The sequence below is a fragment of the Pseudopodoces humilis genome, chromosome 2 (genome assembly GCF_049639895.1).
Source record: "Pseudopodoces humilis isolate 2021_Gansu_Grassland_sample_001 chromosome 2, ASM4963989v1, whole genome shotgun sequence".
Taxonomy (NCBI): domain Eukaryota; kingdom Metazoa; phylum Chordata; class Aves; order Passeriformes; family Paridae; genus Pseudopodoces; species Pseudopodoces humilis.
In genome coordinates, this window is record NC_142201.1 from 98,935,471 (window position 1) to 98,956,537 (window position 21,067).

Below are 21,067 nucleotides of genomic sequence, written 5' to 3' on the forward strand. Positions count from 1 at the left end.
GGAGCTCCATGTCCCTCCTGTCCTGAGGAGCCCAGAACTGGACACAGCACTTCAGAGGTGCCTCATCAGGGCTGAGTAAAGGAGCAGGATCACCTCCTTTGACTTGCTGGCAATGCTATTCCCAGTGCATCCCAGGATCCCATTGGCCTCCTTGGCCCACAGGGCACTGCTGGCTCAGGGACAGTTTGTTCTCCACCAGGATCCTCAGGTCCTTCTCAGAGATACTTTTCTTACCTGACCCTTACCTTGGTACTGAATCAACAAGGTTTAGCAACAGACTTGCACGTGGAGATTAATCCATCTTCTGACAACTAAAACTGGGGATTTTCTAATGCCTACTTACTCATAGGCCCACTTACATACATAAAGAATGATACTACTGACTTTTTCCCCTCATGAACCACAAAATACTCAGACAAGCTCATGTCCCTATTCATGCATTTGTGGAGAGACTTTGGATTAGCTGGAGGATATGGAATAAACAATAAAAAATAATAAAACCACAAATAATACCCAGTTATCACTACACACAGACCAATCAATAAAGCTACTCTGAACTTTGGCTTATTTCTCAGCTTGAGTTTAAAATCAAATTTAAACCTTTCCTCATGCTAGTCATTCTTCAGCCCAGCTATAGAAGTTACTCCATTTTCACTTAAAGAACTAAAAGCGCAAACTTTCATCTTTTTTTTGTGTATGTGTCTGTATCTTCCACTCATCCTATCCTCCCCCAGATTTTTCAGTGCAACTGAGCAACTTTCAGCTACTCAAATGCAGCCCTGCAGTATTTTTGGCAGAGACTAAGATTTCCTGTCATGGTAGACTGACTTAAGTTTAAAAAATGCAAAAGTTGTTCTGATTTATAACGTATCATTACTGCTTGCATTTCAGAATTAAAAGGCTTTGTCAGTGTGATCCAGCTTTATAAAGAAATCATAACAAGGCAGTGTAATATTACAAATTTATTGAGTTTCGTCAAAGTAATTTTTCAGCATTGAAAATTTCACACATATAAAACAACTTCAACTTCTATGCATTAAAACCAAAGTATGGATCATTTTTTTTAGTTTAAAGCAAGTGCTGTGCTTTTTTTAAACATCTCATGAACCAAATTCTTCAGTTATAAAGCTGATAAAAATAAGTGATACACCACTAGAGTTTGTTCTTCAAAATGTGAAATTCATCTCTTTGGGAAACAATATTTTTAAAATTGTATCATGAAAGATACAGACCTGAAAAAAGACAAACAATCATACACAAGGCATAAATGTTACATAGAGTAATTCAGACATTTTATAAAGAGATCTGGAAAAGTACCTAAAATAGTGATATTTATTTAGTATAAAATTTCAATAATAAAATATTGCTCATAATAAATAAGAAAACATGAGTTTCGTTAATACTGTCCTCCCCTTAAAGCTCTCTTGGATGTAAAAGGATCAGACCTGATCAAAAGTCAAATTTTTATTTTGTCCTCTGTATGAAGGAGGCAGGTTTACAGGCTTCAGGTCATTCTTTGCTAGAAACAATTTTATTATAAACAAAACACAGAATTAATTTCAAGGCTCATGCACACTTATGGGGAAAAAATAATAATCCTCAAATGTGAATAAACATTATTACAGTAGATTTTAATACCCAAAGTATTTGCCCTTTTTGTTAAACCCAAAGTGGAATAAGACTTCCCATGGATTATGAATACACAGAGAAAGCTGCCCGAGTTTTCTCAAAAGCTTCTAAACATGAGTGCAGCTGTACTTAATGGTTATCAACTCTGTTAGGGCCAGTTTTCCAGGGGGGATGGAAGTTGTCTCCCTTTATATGGGGACATTGGATTTCATCCCTGCTCTTCCCATCTGCAGACAGGGCAGTTTGGAGCAGTTCTTCAGCAGCTGCTCGATGGCGATGTGGCGCACGTTGAGCTCGGAGGCCAGCGAGTCCTTCTCCTGGACCTGCTGTGTCAGCTCCTCAAACACATCTGCAACAACAGCACTGGGTCAATGCACTTGGTCCCTATACTGTGAGAAAAGCTTTTCCTGGTTCCATCACAGCTTTGTATGCATTGCAAACTGAACAGCATCACCTCGTTTCTAGTTACAGACAACCTGAGCCAAGGTGGATCAGTTTGACTGACTTTGGCCTGTATCAGCAGTGCTGTGGCACCAGAACTAATGGTTCTAGTCAAATTCTTAAAGAGAATACCAGGCCTATTTGCAGCACCAAAGCAGATTACATAATAAAAGCACCTAGGAATCTCTCTATATCACACATTTCCACGCAAAAGAAGAGACTTCAGTTAAAAACTTAACTGACAAAAAGGCAATCAAAAATTATTTTTTAAAACCAGATTTTTTTTTTTTTTTATGACAAAGCACCACAAACCCAAAACAAAAGAGTATTGAAAAATTCTCACCCTGGATTTGCTTGAGCAGTTTTTCATTAAGTTGCTTTAACTCTCCTAGAGTCATCGTAGTCACTGCAACAATAAAATCTGTTATTACTAATACCAAAGTCACATAAGCATCCCTAAGCAGATTCCTATTTTCTCAAGATCTCTCCTAATTGCATCCTAATAATCAACAGATTCATGTTAGTAAGTCAGAGGCAACAGTATTTATCAGTCATTTGAGGAAAGTTTGAAAATTCTCTTTTGAGTGTTGACACAAACAAGGATTTACTCCATTAGAAAACCCTCCCTTCAAAACAGTGGAAAATTAAGTCCCCAAAACAGCATCAGAATCCAGAATCAGAACTGCTTGGCACATTTAAATACTATACCTCCTCTGACTGCAAAACAAGATTTTCCCAGTGTAATCCATGAAAGCACATCTGTTTAACTGTGGGCAATTAAAAGGGAACAATTCTGAGGTAAGTCCTGCTATGTTTCCCAGCATGCAAGAAGCAGCTTTCTGGCAGAATTTTCAGCACGTGGTGCCCTGTTTTGGTTATCAAGGTTTGTGCTTTATGCATAAAGAAATAACTTACAGAGTTTCCACTGAGTACCTCAGTGACAAATGATGAAGGACAATCCTGGCTTGATATGAAGACCAGCACATAAAAATAGGTTTCCTTCCGTGCTCCTGGGTGAGAACTACAAGATCCTCTGTATCATTGAAAAGTCCTTCTGTATCTCAGGCTCTGTGCATTGATTAGCCTCACAGAAAACACACATTAAGCCTCAGAGGAGAGAACTGTGAAAGTATTCTTCACTGCCCTTGATCAACAGCAGGGAAGCACTGGCTTGGTTCCTGGGATTCCCTCAACCCTGCAGTGGACACACATGGTGCCATGCCAGCTGTGGAGATGCCCTTGTCACCACGGTGTAATGTGACGATCTGAACACCACGGGGGGTACTGGGCACTGGCACAAGCTTTAAGACCTTGCAATTCTATAATACTGTTTTTAAACTTCAGCAAAACTGTTTCTGCTGCAGCTTAGCAAAGCTCTCATTGAATACTTGAGAGAAAAAATGTCACTGCAGCTTTTTTTCCAGAGATTTCTCTGTGCAAAAAGTTCCTACATGGCAAATTTAAATTCTGGAGTTCTGAAAAAGATGGGTTTTAGTTACCCATTGGATTATTTGATTATCCTAAGCTTTCCCTTTCAAACTTTCTCACAGCTGGCAGTTTTGGGCTGTTAAATTGCTGACAGTATTGCCAAACCAAAGAAGCTGGCAGTAGCTAAGACTTGGTACTCAAGTCATAATCCTAGTTAAGAACAGAACAGTCACCTTTCTCCTCCATCAGTCAGGTAAAATGTGCTCCTTCCCACCTTCAGCTATCAATAAACCTGGAAAGTCCCTTCTCACACCATACCATCCTTTAAGCACAGTGAAAACGCTGACCAAATTTAATATAGTAATTAACATCTAAAAATGTCAATATTTTTTCTCCCTTTTATACCTAGTGGTAGGGGTGTTACTTCCCCATTCTTCAGTATTTTCATTAACATTTTGTCATCTGGCAGATAGGCTGGTTCACATGTCCCATGTGTCTTGGGACAAGACTGTTTCATGGCACATAATTCTGATACAGAAGGGAAAGGGAGAAAGAACAGAGCACTTAATTTAAATGGTAAAATATTATTCTATCCAGAGCTGAGGTGAAGTCTGAAGAAATATTGCCCAAGCTATTTACAGCTCCATTAATACTTGTTTTCAGTAGACAGCTATGTTAAGAGTGAAAGTATTGCAGTAAGAAGGCACCAAATTCTGGCAGTCTAAGTTTTCATCTAAAACACAAACCTTATATAATCATTGAACCTCCGAATGAATGTCTTTTAAAGATAAATACTGACAAATACAAGAAAAGATGCCTCAAAGCTGCGTTATGTAGTCATAACAGAAGAAAAAAACTGTTACTGTGCTCAATGCAGCTTTATGTTCCCATCCCAAAATCAAAGATTGGAGATAAATGCCAAGTCACTAACTTCAATTAGACAACCCCATAAACCAGGTCAAGCTTCCATAATTCCTCTGTTATATGCTGTCCTGATTTATGTAATCCCAGTTTATGACTCCAGCTGACAGGTGGTCAAACAGCCCATCTGTGTATCAGCCCAACAGTGTATCTGTTTTGATTTATGGCTTTAAGGCTACTAATTCACTACAAATGCAACATGACACATCATGCAGCAGGTTAAGTAAAATCCTTTCATAAAAAATGAGAAATGACTCAGCTTTGCAAGGACAGAAATGTCAGTTTGTTAAGAAAAAAGGGAGACTAAAGAAGCCGATTCCAACTTCTTACAGTACCTCTTTACCTCTTTCTCTGACTCTTCTGACATTCTGATTCCATTACTACCTTGTTTTTCATCACCTGTTTTTCCCTGGAATATTTTATCAGTGCTTTTGTTTTCTTTCTCAGGTCTTTTGAAGTTCAGAAACTCTCTCCAATTACTTTCCTCATCTACAAAAGTAAGAGTGGACATACACCAATTCAGGACCAAGTACTGACTAAAAAGCAGGATGGTAACAGCACATACCTCTAGGAATCTATTCCTAACACATTTAATGCAGCCTGATTCCAGAGACACTAGAATATCTTATATTTTTCTAAAGATTTTGTCGTTCTAATTAAGAACGGCGGGAAAGAACGACACAGACTCTCAAGGGAGTCAGAACAGGAGAGTATCTTCTAGTTTATTACTCCAGGTCTCTTTTTAGACCGATACGTGGAAAGTACAGAAAGGAAACTCTTATTGGTTAGTAAATCATTACATCACCATCATTGGTCAGTGGGGTTCACCACCCCCTGACTTTCTCCTGCAAGGAAAACAAGAGGACAGACAAACAGCACCTGGCAGTTTTCTGTTTCTGAGGATTGTTTTGAAATCCTCCTATGAATTTCTCAGGCTAGCTTCTCAGGCAGGACTGAGAGGTCATGGGGCCTGCAGCCTGCTCCAAAGCTAGCATCCACAAGATTTCTTCTAGTGATCTTCCTGAACAACAGGAAAACTAATTTTCTGTTATTTTCACTATCACTACAGTCATCAAAAGATAGGTCAGGTCTTCTGCTACAGTCTTTAAGAGGACATGGCGGCAGAAGGGCCTTCCCATTTTCTTATGCTCAACACAATGGAAAACCAAATCCAGTAAAATGCATAAGGACAGTCTGCTACTATTAAGATTATTTCACAAGTTTGCTCTGCTATATAACCTCTAATTTCCCCTGTTGCTTAGGGCTGGTCTTTGTGAAATCTAACTCACTGTGCAAGGTCAGTAAGAGAGAGATTTGCAGGAGCTGAGTAACCTCCACCTCCACAGGCAGCACTGTGCAACTCCCAGGAATGACATATTGAAATGACTTTTTTTGCATAAATTAGACATGTCCTGTATCACACTGGGCTACACCTAAGAGTAAAATAAAAACCAAACCAAAACAAACAACAACAAACAAACAAAAACCAAAACCCCCCACAAAACAAAACAACAAAAAACCAAAGCAAAACAAAACCCCAAAACCACCCCAAAACCCACAAACCAAATAAAAAAAACCAAAACAGAAACAAAAACAAGAAAACCCCAAAACTCCAGCCACACCACCCTATTTGCTCAGCCAGGTGGAGGTAGCTTTTTCTCCCCCCACAGATTTTACATGCTGGATTTCAGGATAAGAACCAATGCCCTGTGGAGACATGAAGTGGTCAGTATCTATTTGAAAGAATGCCCTTGCTTGTTAGGCTGTGTATAAATGGACATATACTCACAATCCTCCCTGCTGTGTTGAGGATGTCTCCTATGAACACTGGCAGGTGAATCAACTTCAGCTTTTTCAGCTTTCTGGACTTGGCTGTGGTTGGACCACAAAACGCTGCTGCAGCAGAAGGTAGCACCGAGTCTGAAATCAGTGGATTTTCTTGGTTCCAGCAGAGTCTGTGAGCAGCTCGAGATGCCTTCAGACTTCCCATCTATCCATTTTGCTGAGTATCTAGGTACTGGGGAGTCAAACTGTGGGAGTAATTTTCTATCAGTCTGATGTCTGAAGCTAAAAAGCTGGTGTTGGGATGGTTTTGAGCTTTCAGAATCAGAGTCTAAATCCTTGTTTTGTGCGTATTGTATGATCCAGTTAATTTTTTTGCTCAAGATATTTTTTACTCCTGCATAAGGACTTTTAGAGAGCTTTGATCGTGGACAGTCCTGATTTGCTATTAAGTGGAATTTTTCAAAGCAGTCTCTATGCCCCCTTAAAGATCTTGTATGTAGAAGATCTGACTTTGGTACTCCTGTAAAGACACAAAAGAAAGAAGTTCACTTACTGCTAATTTTTTAAAATCTTTACTCACAAGCAACCAAGAAAACAAAAACTTTAGTGATGCTTTCCTACTAACAGTCTTGACACTGAAGGAAACAAGGGCACCTCACAGTCAAAAATTTGTGAAGTTTCCCTTAGGCTTGAGTCCTTGTCACGCAAAGTGTTTTGTACACAATAATTTCTAGAGCAGGACTTCATGCGTGCCTCTTGCACGGTGACAGAGATGAAGCAAACTGACAACTCCACACATGCTGCATCACCCCTACACAAAAGTGTATAAGCTGCAGAAGTAAAATAAATTCAACTGTGTATCAGCAAGCACTATAGAACGAGCCTAAAGAGCATTCTGACAGCACTCATACAAGCTCGCATCTTCTATGCATAATGTTATGAGCCATCTGCTCAAATACTGCAGGGTGCAGGCCTGTCTCATTCAAGTGGTCAAACGTAACTCAGATTTCAGTCATAGTTTATTATTTTGCACTGGTACAAGCCTGCAGCCCAACTAGGGAAACAAGCTCTAATACTGTCAATGCTTGCCAGTGTTAAACTGTCCTGAAATTCATTTGAGGTGTGCTGATTTTGGCTGGGATAGAGTTAATTCTGATCACAATAGTGCAATATGGGGCTGTGTTTTGGATTTGCACTGCAGTGTTTTCACTATCACTGAGCAGGGCTTACACGCAGTCACGGCCCTTTCTGCCTCTCTTACCACCCCAACAGCAAGTGGGCTGGGGCATGCAAGGAGCTGGGAAAGGACACAGCTGGAACAGCTGATCCCAGCTGACTTAAGGGATATCCCACACCATATGGCATCATGCTCAGTGTATAAAGCTGGGGGAAGAAGGTGGAAGGGAGGAATGTTTGGAGTGATGGAGTTTGTCATCCCAAGTCAGTGTTATGCATGACAGAGCCCTGCTGTCCTGGGGATGGCTGAACACCTGCCCAACCATGGGAAGCAGTGAATGAATTCCTTATTTTGCTTTGCTTGTATGGGCAGCTTCTGCTCTCCCTTTGAAACTGTCTTTGTCTCAACACACAAGCTGAAATTCTCTCCCCATCCCACTGGGGTTAAACCATGACATCACACAAGATGAATGTTTATTTTCCTCTTTGCTCATCCTCCCTCAAAGACTGTTGAAATAGCTACAGCAGGTAACTTAAACCTCTAAGTAACTGCTAGTGATTGACAGGTTAAAAAGGAACACAATCTGTGAAGATCTGCAGTTGGTGAGTGAACACAGATGGTATGAGAAATGACTATTCCAGAAAGTTAATAGTGCCCTAGTACAAAATTACTTTCTGCAACTTCAGTGGATATTTATTTTTCTTCAGACTCATGTACACAGTAGATTCAGAATCCAAGTCCAGAGTAATGAACAGTTTGTCATTTATCTCAGTACCTCATATATTACTTGGGAGATTCCCAATACAATGAAAACCAATTCTAACAAGTTTGTCACTGCAAGTAACAATAATATACTCGTGAACCAGAGGTTGAAAGTGCTTAATGCTGAAGTATTTAAACCAACGAACAATGTCACTGGATCTCTGAATCTAGGCAGCTTAAACCAACCAATGCAGCCATCCTTTTATCCATTAAAAGTAACTTAAATTGAAGAAAAAACCATGAAATGCAACAGGTAACAAGATCTGGTAACAGAGACATTTATAGACATTAGAAGAAAGCCACGGTACAGCAAGTCTTTCAGTTCTATCTGATTTACCTTCTTAAATTCTTGTGGTAAAGTGTAATCTCCCCACCCCAAACCAGTAACAAATGATACAATGCACTTTTCAGTTACTGAATGCCACAAAATTCCACACTAGTCTCAAAACTGAAAAGGTAAAATTTTTAACGTGAAGCTGTGAAAACAAATCCAAGCACTTCATTTTGATTATCTCACTTGCAGGTAACTGCTGTTTGAAGTTGGGGAGTTCAAACATCAGGAACAGACATTGTCAATTGTTGATTTTCCACTCTGGGCAGCACTGAAACTTAAATGTATTATTTTCTGGTTGACTTTCTGAGAGTGCACACAATTTATGGGGCAAAATGTCTAAAAAACTGGAAAATGAAACAAAACAGCAGTGGAATTTATTCTGTTCTTAGCAGCAGGGGAAAAAAAGAAGTCATGAAAACACATAATCCTTCTGTTCATGAGGTAACTATTTGAAGAAACAAAACTCACATACTAAGCAGAGGTACCTTTTAAGAAGGAAGTTCTGGAGTAAAGTGCACTCCGTGCCCCCTTTCAGTGGGCAGTCAAGATTCTCACTCCAAACCTAAAAATACTTTTCAATCTCTTTCAGCAAACAGATATTCCCCAACTTTTCTTAAATTCTGCATAATCTGCTGCCTACTTGCAATGCTATTTTACCTCTCTATCTTTACAGAGACTTAAAAAACCCAACAAACATTTCTACTGAAAACAAGAAAGACAAGTCATTTGTTTCCATGACTTATCAGCACCATTTAAATACAGCAAGCCTGCTTAACTCAAGTAGCATGATGGAAAAGTTAAATCTTTAAGCCATCAAGGGAGAGCAAACACTGTCAAATGAAATTATAAGGCAAATACATTCACAATGCTACAAACCCTAGAAAACCAGAGTGATTTTTTCAATGTTATTTGCTTTACCCAAGTGATTCTTCAACATTCTACTTTTCTGCTGCTCACAGTGCTTTTACTTACAGAAAATAATCAATGGGCTGAAAAACACGCTTTGCACAATTTTCCATATGATAATGCCCAGGAACCCACCTAACAAACACACCTGCACAACAAATGACAGAATAATGACAGTATCAATTACAAAAAGAAATTCCTTTGAGGCTGCTTCATTATTTCAATGAGAAAAAATGTTACTTGTCCAGTAGGAGTGTGAGATCACACAAAATAGCCAACACACAAATTGTTCCACAAAAAAAAGAACAACTGCAGCATGACTTCATCAAGCCTCAACTGAATATGTCCAAGTCTTAAGCTCAAGGTTATTCAAGTCTTTCCTTCAGATGAATTTATCTTTTAAGAGCTCTGAACATTGCTAACTTCCCCATTCTAGAGGCATGCTGCTCAAAGAGATCTGCTTTATCTGAATTCAGTAATAGAGCTCCTGAAATGAGCAATTATTACAGAAGAAAAAACCCATGCTACTTCAAGAGTTTAAGCTTTGCTATTTATATGCCACCCATTGGCCACAATGTCCCTCTTTCTGAGCACAGGGCAGGTTATTGCAAAATGCTTCCAGTATACAAGATCAGAGTTTACATCCTACTCCTTTCTCTTATTCCACTGCAAAACCCCCAAAGGGGTCCTATCTAAGTAATCTCGGATAAAGTAAGGAACTGAAAATGTGCAAATCCAAACTGCTAACAAACCTGCTTCAGCTTTCACATAACTGGGTTGGATTTTTGCTGTAACAATCAACCATCAACCTCTCTGTTGTCCTAAGGTGATAATTAGTCCTTTCCTATGCAGAAGACATCAGCCATAACCTTCTGGAAGAGCTAAGCAGGGACAGAAGCTGCTGTGCCAGCACTAACTAGCGATCACGTAGCAGAATTACAGCAAGTAAGGGTATGGTTCTTTGGAACAAATCCTTCTGTTGTGGGCAATACTGTCAGCTTTATGAGGCAGAAAAGATGTCCATTTCTTTTCAGGAAGACTTCATACTCCACTCAGACTACTTCATATTTTCTCCTTTCAACTGCAGAAAAAGCTACAATCTGGTAAGCTGGCATGGGAGCAGGTGATATAGAAAGATGATTCACTTTTATTGCTTTATTCAACACTATACACCAAGAGATGAATAAAGCATGGGAAGATTTCTGTACAAAACAAGAAGCAATACTGTAATTTTGATAAACAGCTACTGTGAGTTCCAGGGACTTTCACAGGGTTTCAGTTCCATCTCCATATTTCTGTTTGCCAATATCAACCTTAATCTTTCTTACTTTTTGTCTGGTTCTTCAAGTCTGCAATCTTAAAACCATCAACTTGCCCCTTCCCCATTTGCAGGTATGTGTACATTTACCCCTTGTCTTGCTTTCCAAGAACAGGATTGCAGACTATGTCCAAGTATGCCCTAAGCTTCATATTTATTTCTTCAGAGAAGGGAAAAACCCCTCAAAAAGCAACAAAAAAACCCCACCCAACAATCACCTAGAGAAGAAAAGTTTAATCTGCAGGGAAAGAAATAAAATCCCACAAAATTCATTAATATCTAGAAGACCATATCTATAAAACTTAAGACAGCACAGATGCAATTAGGAAACAAGCTCATGCCACAGATCATTTCTCAAGTGTACATGATTCACAGGCTGATGCCAAACCTCCAGACAAATCATAAAACAATGTAAGTGCTTACAATCCATTATTTGTTTCTGATTCTAGTAACTCATGTGTCCTAGTTGAAATACAAATGTATCACTTCACTCAACAATATCTTTGTTTATTGACTTGAAGAACAGGACTTCCTACATAAGTACCTAATGCTTAAATGCTTTTACCTAGGCAAAAAAAACCCGCAACCCTAACTCTGACTTTCAATTTATAAGTTATGCAAGGAAGGCAGTCAACATGAGTCCTAATCCACTCCTACAAAGTAATTTGGTAAATGCATGACTAGTAATCAGGCAGTTTAATACACATTTTTGTAACTTCTATTTATTCATAACTGTAAAGTAGCTGAGAGCAGGGAGAATATTTACCAGATAACCAGGTGAGCAGTCACATCTCTACTAATTCTACCATATTTTAGGGCATTTGTATTTGAAAGTAATTGAGTTTCCATCTAAAGTTTTTTGCTTTCTGTTTTTTTTTTTGAGGGTAAGAAACCTACAGAGATTTTATTTGTGCCTTTCCAACTGATTCATTGAGAACTATGTATAACTCTTCTTCATTATAAAGACACAGAACTAAACTGAAATGTTTGCTCATGTTTATATAAAGCTGACTAGAATAATGGTCTCATTTGGAGATTATAATAGTAATCAACAAGTCCAATTCAAAAGCAGTGTTCTTGAATACCAAGATTATTCCACATCCTTCACAAATGCTTCCACAGAAAAAAATAAATCTGTGATCATTAGCCTGCTTATCTTCACCAGTGGGTTTTTTTCATTTGTTTGCTATTCTCTTTAACAAAAACAAACAACCAAACTTCTCATTTGGTCTTTCAGATCCATCAATAGGTAACAACGTTAAAGAAAGCCTGCATTCCCTTCTTAACATTTCCTAATGTAATGCTGTAAACAAATTGTTTTTTGCAATGAATAGCAGCTGAAGTGGAAAATCTCCCCTGAATCTAAGATGAACTAAAATTAACAGGAATACTTGTAGACTTGAATAGTCAGTGATAAGTTTGTACTACACCATTAGATACTTAAAGCCCCTTTAAAGAATTTACAAATGCTCATGGGTAAGATTTATACCTGACCACCTCTTCTGTCTCCAGTTTGAGCTAGCTGTGGAGACCTGCCTTCATAACCAGTAAAGAAATGCTTCTCAGGCACAATTCACCTCAACTGAAACAGCGAACTCCAGAGAGATTTGTGACAGACACCTCTGCTCTACTGTAATCCTAGAGTAAGCCAAGAGCCCTTGCCTGTGGCTTCCCACTTTCAGAGCCCTGGTCTTCAGAGTGTGTTCCTAGATGTTCCAGCTGTTGTTCCCCTTGGCTCAGGAGCCACCTCAGGAGCACTCTGTAAACAGGGATGTTCAGCCAGCTCATGGAACAGCTCCCAGACATCTGCGAGTGTCCACTAGGAACACAAAGATCAGATGAGCTCCAGTGTGGTTTACCTCGTGAGCAGGGCCAAAACCTGCAGCAGACAGAAAGGCTTCACAAGACATTAAATGTTCATGTCTATCTATTTTAAGCCACTGCTGCATAGGCTGTTCACCAAGAGCGCTGAAAGAAGGGGGTTCCCAGAAAAGCAGATCCCAAGACATGTTCAAAACGCATGAAACAAAAGCAGCCCATGATAACCTAAGGCAACAAGTTATCCACATCTCTAAATGACAAAAACCTGGTATTCTTCAGCTGTACAATTCTGCCAACATTGAAAAGTAGGATCATTAGAGATGTGTATCTCCAGTACATCTGCCTGACAAGATGTAAAGCCAACTGCTATTTTTAAGGGTTTATATGCAATCTCATTTGAGAGTTAAATCTTATGATTTATTAGACTGGCTACAAGGAAAATGCAAATGCCATTCATTAACTTCTAAAACCAGACACTTTGTAAAGACTAGATATTATCTTGTTCATAAATTGAAGTTCTGTCCTTGTTTTCATATGATAATGCCAGTACTTTCCATACATCAAGTGTGGACACAAATCACTTCCCACTTAATTTCTATCAGCTCATTTGTATTTTAGCACAAAGATATCACACAGAACAGAGATTCAGCTGGCCTCTTAAATATATTTTCAAAAATCATGTTACTTATAAACTACTGTACGAAGAAGAGCTTGCTACTGTATTAAACAAAGCAATGCATTCTGATGAAAACTTCACTACTGAAAATATTATGTCACATACTTTATAAGAAAAATCAGTTAAACAGACCTAGAAGAGAGTGAAAGTCATAAGCTGGTATTTCTGTAGTCTGGATGATGACAGGTAGCATAAATACTCAATTATCTGGTTTGCATGGACAAACCTCCCAAATTCACACACTGAGAACGCAAAAATATACTTATTGAACCAGCTTCACAGCTTGACATTACTCAGTGGTACTCATACAGCATTCAGAGTAAGAATAGCATCTCCAGTCATGTTCAGACTTGAATTTGTAGTTAAGAGCTTTAGCAGAAACTGCAGCTAATTTCACATGTCCATTCAAGTTTGCAGAAATGAGTCATACCCCTGGCCTGCAAATGCTACCTTGAAACAAGTTCTCATCTGTTTAGTCTAAAGGGCAACGATTGAAATTTGTAGCTTTTATTGCCAGAATAATCTATTTTACTCTTTATCATTTCATTAACACTGAAAAAATAAGGATGTGTAATATTCTTGAACAAAATTAAATCAAACAGTGATTTCTAGTTTTCTTTCAACTATACCTTACAAAAAATTTATTTCAGTGAGATATTCTTCTGTAGAGTGTAAAAAGGAAAAAACCTGAAATTTGAGTGCTTACAGATTGCAAAAACTAAACCCACCCTGCTTTAATTTTTTTTATTTTATTTAATGAACACAGAATGAGGCTATTATACAAGATTTTATAGACCTTAACAGCAAAAAAGCTATATGGTAAGACAGACTTATTTATAACATCCTTGTCTCAGCCTGGAGACTGATTCACTCACCTGATGCTGAAACTGCCTCAAAAGCTGAGTCTATCAGCACCTTGAAGGACCATGGAAACCTAACTACTTCAACATAAATCAGGGGAATGGATGCCAAATACTTACACTGTCTCTTACAATACAGGACCTGGGATTGGAACTGTCATTTGCTATTCAGCTGTTCAACTCTAAACAGAAATGGAAGTGAGCCAGTTTGCTTGTCAGCCAGCATTCTCCAAGATGTTATTGTAGTTAGCAGCACTGGACAAGCAAAAGAGTAAAAAATAATCTCAAACAATCACATTTTCCACTTCCATTACCGTTTGTCTCCATTACAACCCTTGAATGTGAGGAAGTGAAGGTTTTTAAATAATTCTTCATTAGGAAATGCCAGCATAAACCCAGTTAAAGACAGATACAATAGGTAAAGTAATGTAAAGGTAAGTTATAATTATTATAGACTTCCAAGTTTGATGTTCAAACAGAAAACATTCAAGTATTAAGATCTTGAAGCTGGGATTTGCACAGGTGACCAGAGGATCCCAGGACACAGCTGCCATGTGCAGTGCCCTCCCATGGGAAGGAACCTGAACACCTGTAAGCAGCACCCTCTGCAGCACAGGCAGGACCCTCTGGCTGCTGCTGTGTGAGGAGTGAGACACGGGATACACGGTCACACAGAGCCACAGACTGGTTTGTGTTGGAAGGGACCTTAAAGATAATCTCATTCCAAACCCCTGCCATGGTCAGGGACACCTTCCACCAGACCAGGTTACTCAGAGCTCCATCTCACCTCTCCTTAAAACACTTCTAGGGATGGAGCATCCACAGCTTGGAAATGCCACAAGTGGAGTTTCAAAACACCGTATTCAGGAAGAGGATTTTGTTTTGTTGATGTATACATTTACAGACAGTTTTTACACATACACAAGCGTGTTTTTGAGTTTTCATGCATTTCTCCCCACCCTTGAAGTATCACTGCAGATTTGTTGTTAGTACAGTATCTCTGCAAGAGATCAGTTAATAATTCTCCCATATTCTAATGAAATTAAAAAGAAGAACTTTGTTTCAACTAACCCACAACACGTGATTTCCTGCCTTATGCAAACCAGTCACATATGAATTTAAAATATTTCCTGTTTCAATCCACTGATTACTACTGTGACACCTAATCAGAAAAGCAAACAATGCATGATCTCTGATGTTTACTTCATCTGCACAAGGCAAACAAAAGCCAACATCAAACCCCAGCAGATCCTCCTCACCAGTACAGTCTAAACCCCATGCAGAACTTTAAAAACACTGCCCATAATTAGCTCCATTTTTCAAAATGTTTAGTATTTCACATGTAAGTACTCTGCAGATTTTAAGCTTTAAGAAGCACATTAATATGTGTGTATCTGTTGTGTTATATCATCTGACTATGAATCTTCAGACACAAAAGATAGTTTGGCAACAAAAGTATTTACATGTAGCTTAGTCCACTCAGCTTCCCTGAGTGTGAATCCTCAAATTAAGTGAGCCGGATGAGCCAGTGCAACAGGAAAAAAATAGTGCCAAAAAATTCCAAAGACAACACTGTTCCCACCCCTTTGAGACTGAAGACCAGAACTACTAAACTCTCCTGAGCATGTTGCTCTTTCCTTGTTCAAGAAACACTGATGAAATTTAACAGGATTAAGTTTAAACCTGCATACTGGCTTTAGTTATTCCGATGCCCACATTCTCTTTTCTTCTCCCCTTGCTACCACTCTTTCAGTCAGCTTCAGAGAAATAGATCCTATAATCCATATGTATCACTCCTGAATAAATTCTGGGACAGACACCACAGCTGATCTCCCAGTTACACTCAAACCAGCGGTTTCTGTGAATTAATGGAACTCAGTAAGAAGCATAATCACAGTTTAGGCTAAGATATCATTTTTTTTCACTAAAATACTAAAACCCTACTATTAGAAAAATCATGACAGAGACCTGATATCTGATAAAAACCAAAGGTTTTATGACACAATAACTGACTTCCTCATTCAGAAATTCAACAGTTATTTAATCAAGACAGACCACAGATTAAGCTTTCTGTATAAAAGTATTCCCTATAAAAAAATATGAGAGAAACTCAGTTTCCCCCCCCAATTATGTAACATTACCAAGATACTGTACAAACATAATAAAGGTTACAAATAAACACTCCAATGTCAGCAAAGTAAGGGTTGAGCCATGTCTGACACTAGTAATGAGTCATTATTAGAGATGAGGATGCTCTCCAAGTCCCCCATTTCTAATTCCTCCTCTTACTGACCCAAGCCAATCAACAACATCACCATTGAGACACAGGCAAACCTGTACAGCTGCTGAACTCACAGATGCAAGGAAATGCAAAGATTCACCATCATCAGATTACACTGTTATTAAGTGCAACTAAGAAAATTGTATTTCTGTAGTATTTTGCTCATAGACACTTGAGAAAGTCTGTTTCAAGGTGGGTTTCCCAGCACATGGATTTTCCATGTCCACGTTTAAGCAGTCAGTTGCTTCTGGGATGAGGGGAAACAGAATTGTCCTCATCAGTTTTGTTAAAGCATTACAATAGGACACCCTACTGAAAAAAGAAAACTGGGAAGCCTACTTCCAAAATTTCATACCTAGATTCACAAATCAGAAGTATTTAGGTCAAAAAAGACCTTTAAGATCATTGAGTCCAACTGCAAACCTAAGATTGCCAAGCCCACTGCTTGCCCTTGCACATCCATCTGTAATACTCCTTTCTATCCTGCCCCAGCTCCTGGTGCAGACTGCACGGTCAGGAAAGATGGAAGAGGTGCCATACATTCCAATTAAGTCAGACAGCACTTACCACATGGAAGTTAACAGGGTGCTGCAAACAGTGGGATTACTCAAGCATCCTGCAAGATGCTGAGCTGTGACTAATAGCCTGCCTGCTCTCCAACAGCAGCTATTTCCTGCTTCTCCGAGGGAGCAGTTCCACATGCACATCAACACCAAAAATGAGCAAGCCTGTCTTAGCTGTTGCATGAGTACCTTTTTAGAGTTGCCCAGTTCACTTCCTGAAATATTTAATATATGTACGGGTTTTAATTTCTGACAGTTTTAAATATGATGCTAAATAAAAAGACAAACTATCAGTGAGATCGACACTCATTTGTAAGTGTGGGATAACACATCTACAAGAGCTGATGCAACTTGCAGCTGATTCTGCTCAACAAGTTTTAATTCATCTAAACTCCATTAAAACATAACCAGGAGGTCAGTATGAAAACATCCAGTTAAACGCTGCGCTTTAGTGAATTACCGAATTCATGCTGTACCCAGGGCTGCCAAAGGACTTATTTTAGATGCATAAAAATCAGTCTTTGTCACAAAAAAATACAGGAATGTAGAGATATGTCAAAAGTAGGAAGAGTGTGACCCTATGGTATGGTAAAGAGATGACTCATGCAGCTAACAAGCCTTACAATGACTTTATATAAAAAGTTGCTGACACAGCCCCTGACTCCTTTAAGCCTCCCCTCCCTATGAGCAGTTACAGTATATCTTTTCTAAGGGGCACACAAAAGACGGACTATCAGCAGTTGAGGTATTTTGATGCTAACATGGTCAAAAACATATATACTTTTATTATGCAAAATAAAAGAATTGCAATTGCCCATGTAACTTCAGGGGAGCTTTTACCACCATTCTATTCCAAGCAGCCTCCTTCTAAAATTAACTGCAAATTTAGAAGATTATGCAAAGCTTTGCACAGATTAAGTATTTCCTACTATCAAGGCTATTTAGAGAAAAAAATCCCAAACCTATTCCACTTGAAATACACAATCACTATGTGAAGTCACAGCCATAACAAGCAGCTTTGACAAATCCACAGCTTATCTCAAACAACAGAGCACAGGAACCATCCAGCATTTTTTTAATGTGTTCTATCACTTTCAACACAAAACTAGCTAAGTAATGTAATGGAAGTACTTAATTCTCATCACGTCGGTATGCTTTTAAACCCTAGAGAGAGAAACATCCTCTCTCTGTATGGAGAAGTCTAAACCTAACATTCTAAAGCAATAAGAAAACGCAAACAGGCTGACAGGTCGTCCTAGGTTAGACAGCTGCTCTTTCAAACAAAAAGTGCAAGTACACAGGCATGTATTTTCTAAACAAAAGCAAAAACCATGGCAATTACTACTGAAGTATCAAAGCATTGTTCAGATTAAAATACACTGCCTCTACTAGCAACGAAAATCTAATGTCTGTTATCAGAAATGAGAGGAATACTCACGTAACATTGTTAAGACCTTCATATTCAATTGCCTCACAGCAACGTAAATTACTCAGGGTAGTCAGATCTAAATATAATTGGCAAAGACCACTTATTGATTATGTAAGTGGAAGAAATTACTTTGTTGCTCCAAAGCCAAGCAATTTGACTTAAAAAAGTGACAAAAATAATCTATTGCTCATTCATGCATGAAGAAAAGCAACAAGATGGGGAAATTCTTTACCAAAACAGGTTTAAAATCTTAAAAATACTATTCTGGAGGCCAAAATGGTTCTGCAAGATTAGTCTTTTAAAGGATGGCTGAAATTCCTACTTTAAAATCTGCAGACTTTAGGAAGCTTTGATAATGAACCCTCTTATATCATATTACACATACCAACATTTTATGAAAGGAAAAATTGAAATTTTGAAATTTCTTTCATAATTTCAAAAAGAAATTATGAAAACAAAAATTCCATTCCTCTGAGCAGATTTAGTGAAAGCAAAGTGATCTGCTTCCAAAAACCCCGAATATTATGCTATAAAATTTGCAATTTAAGCTTGCTTTATACATAGACCCCCTCTAAATTGTTGAGCAAACCCGCTGAATACAGGCAGAACGTGATTCAGATCCCAAGTTCAACATCGGATCGCTAATGCCAGGAGATGGAATAAACACCAGGGCATTTCAGAGACTCTGGAAAGTGTGTGTGTGTGTGGGCCTCACCTTCACGTCTGGAGGAGCAGCACCCACCTTTACTGCAAACGAGCTAGAAAACAAACTGGTTTAAAACTTTTTACAGGCAGACGCTTCCAAAGCCGCGACTGGACGGAAGCTTTCGGAGGAGCCGGCCGCGCGTTCAGCCCGCAGCCGGGCGGGCCAGGGCGGCCCCCGCTCCCAGCCTCACCTTCGATGTTCAGCTCGAAACAGACGTGGCAGAAGGACAGCGTCTCCTTCTCGGTGCCCAGCTTGCAGACGCTGCAGATGTTGTCATCGTCCAAGTCGATGCTCACGAACTGCTCCTCGTTCATAGTGCCCTGGGGAGGGGGACGGCGGCCACAAGGGAAGGGAGGGTTATCGCGGGAGCCTCCCGGGCGCTGCTCCGCGCCCGCCGAGGGGGAGGGCAAGGGCGGAACGAGGGCGGGAGAGTCCCGGCAAAGTTTTCCCTTTAGGGAAACCGAGGCCAGGCCGCACAGCGGGGCCGGCACGGACCGACACTTCCCCGTTCCCTCGCCCGAAGGCTGCCCCGTTCCATCCCGCCCTGCTCCCCACCAATTCCATCACCAGCTCCATCATCGCTGCCCCCGCCATCCATTCCCCCCTCGGCGCGCCAGCGGCGCGGGCACCCCGCCACCGGCCGTACGGCGATATCCCCGGCTCTGCCCTATCCCCCACCGCTAATCCGATCCCGAACCCCGGCCCCGTTCCCGCTCACCGCCACCCGCCCCGGCCGCGCTCCGCTTTGTCCGCCCGCCCGCGCCGCCGCCGCCGGAGCTCCCGGCGCCGGGCACCGCCCGCCGCTTCCGGCCGCCACCACGGCCCAGCGGCACGGGGGGGAACCGCGGGGCCCGGGCCTCGCCCCGTAGCACCCGGGCAGCTGGAGTCGCCTCAGAGCTGGGTAGCGTAGCGGAAGAAGCAAGGAGCTCCGGTTTCCCCGGCCCTCCGAGCGGAAAGGACGGCGGAGAGCGGCCAGGCTCCCCCCGCAGCAGTTGGTCTGCGCCGCGCGGGCGGGGTGCGCGCGGGCGGGCGGTGTCGCGGCGCTGCTCCTGTCGCGACTGGGGCTGCTCGCCGCGATTGACACGGAAAGCCTTTACAGCTGGTGCTGAGCGGGGCCATCCGGGGCGACTAGGTTTGACTAGAGGTGGAGGATAAAAAACCCCAAAGGTAGAGTGATGGAATATCGATTCCGTTCAGGAACCGATATTAAAAGCCGGCCAGGGCTCCGAAGGTGAAACCACAACCGGTCACAGAATCACAGGTTGGAAGGGACCACAGCGGGTCACTGGTCACATCTCCCTGCCCAAGCAGGATCATCCCAGAGCACACGAGATAGGATTTCGTCCAAATGGTTGTGGAATGTCTCCAGTGAGGGAGACTCTACACCCTTTTTGGGTGATCCGTTCCAGTATGTGTTCACTTGCACAGGAAAGTTCTTCCTCAAGTTTAGGAGTGTCAGATTTTGCCCTCTGCCTCTTTTTCTGTTGGTTGGCAACACCGGGAAGAGGTCGATTGTATAGTCCGGGGAATTTCCGTAGTTGACGGAAATCACATACAGCACATTGCTACATGTCAAAGTGAGATTATTTATGGGAAAGTTAAGTACTCTTCCTCAGGCTCCTGTGCTGAAACACATCTCTGCAGTTTTGATTGTTTCTTTCACTGTGTTTTCTTGGGGTGTTTGATTTTATCAAAGACAAATGCATGTGATGCAGTCCAGAGGGATCTGGACAAGCTCAAGAAGTGGCCCATGGGAATCTCATGGTGTTTGACGCGATGAAGTCCAAGGTGCTGCACCTGGGTCAGGGCAATCCCCTGTACCAATCCAGGCTGGGGATGAACAGGTCCAGAACATCCCTGGGAGAAGGACTTGGGGGTGCTGGTGGGTGAGAGGCTGGACATGGCCCAGCTGGGAGCCCAGGAACCCCCCGTGTGCTGGGCTGCATCCAAAGCCCCGTGGGCAGCAGGGCAGGGAGGGGATTCTGCCCCTCTGCCCCTCTCTGCTCAGACCCCACCTGCAGGGCTGCATC

At 40.9% G+C, this 21,067-nt stretch overlaps 1 protein-coding gene across 2 annotated transcripts; it reads right to left on the reverse strand.

Annotated features, from left to right (window-relative positions):
• Positions 1-949: 949 nt before the first annotated feature.
• C2H21orf91 (chromosome 2 C21orf91 homolog) lies at positions 950-19,813 on the reverse strand. 2 transcript variants are annotated; one of them, XM_005523999.3, is made up of 5 exons: positions 19,756-19,813; positions 19,228-19,357; positions 6,209-6,724; positions 2,414-2,476; positions 950-1,978 (listed from the first exon to the last, which is right to left on the reverse strand). In XM_005523999.3, the coding sequence occupies exons 2-5, from the start codon at positions 19,349-19,351 to the stop codon at positions 1,818-1,820; spliced, it is 864 nt and encodes a 287-aa protein (XP_005524056.1). In that variant the 5' UTR covers positions 19,352-19,357; positions 19,756-19,813; the 3' UTR covers positions 950-1,817. The 2 variants fall into 2 exon arrangements, with proteins under 2 accessions (XP_005524056.1, XP_014108936.1); XM_014253461.2 differs by lacking the exon at positions 19,756-19,813 and adding an exon at positions 19,716-19,738.
• Positions 19,814-21,067: the final 1,254 nt, after the last annotated feature.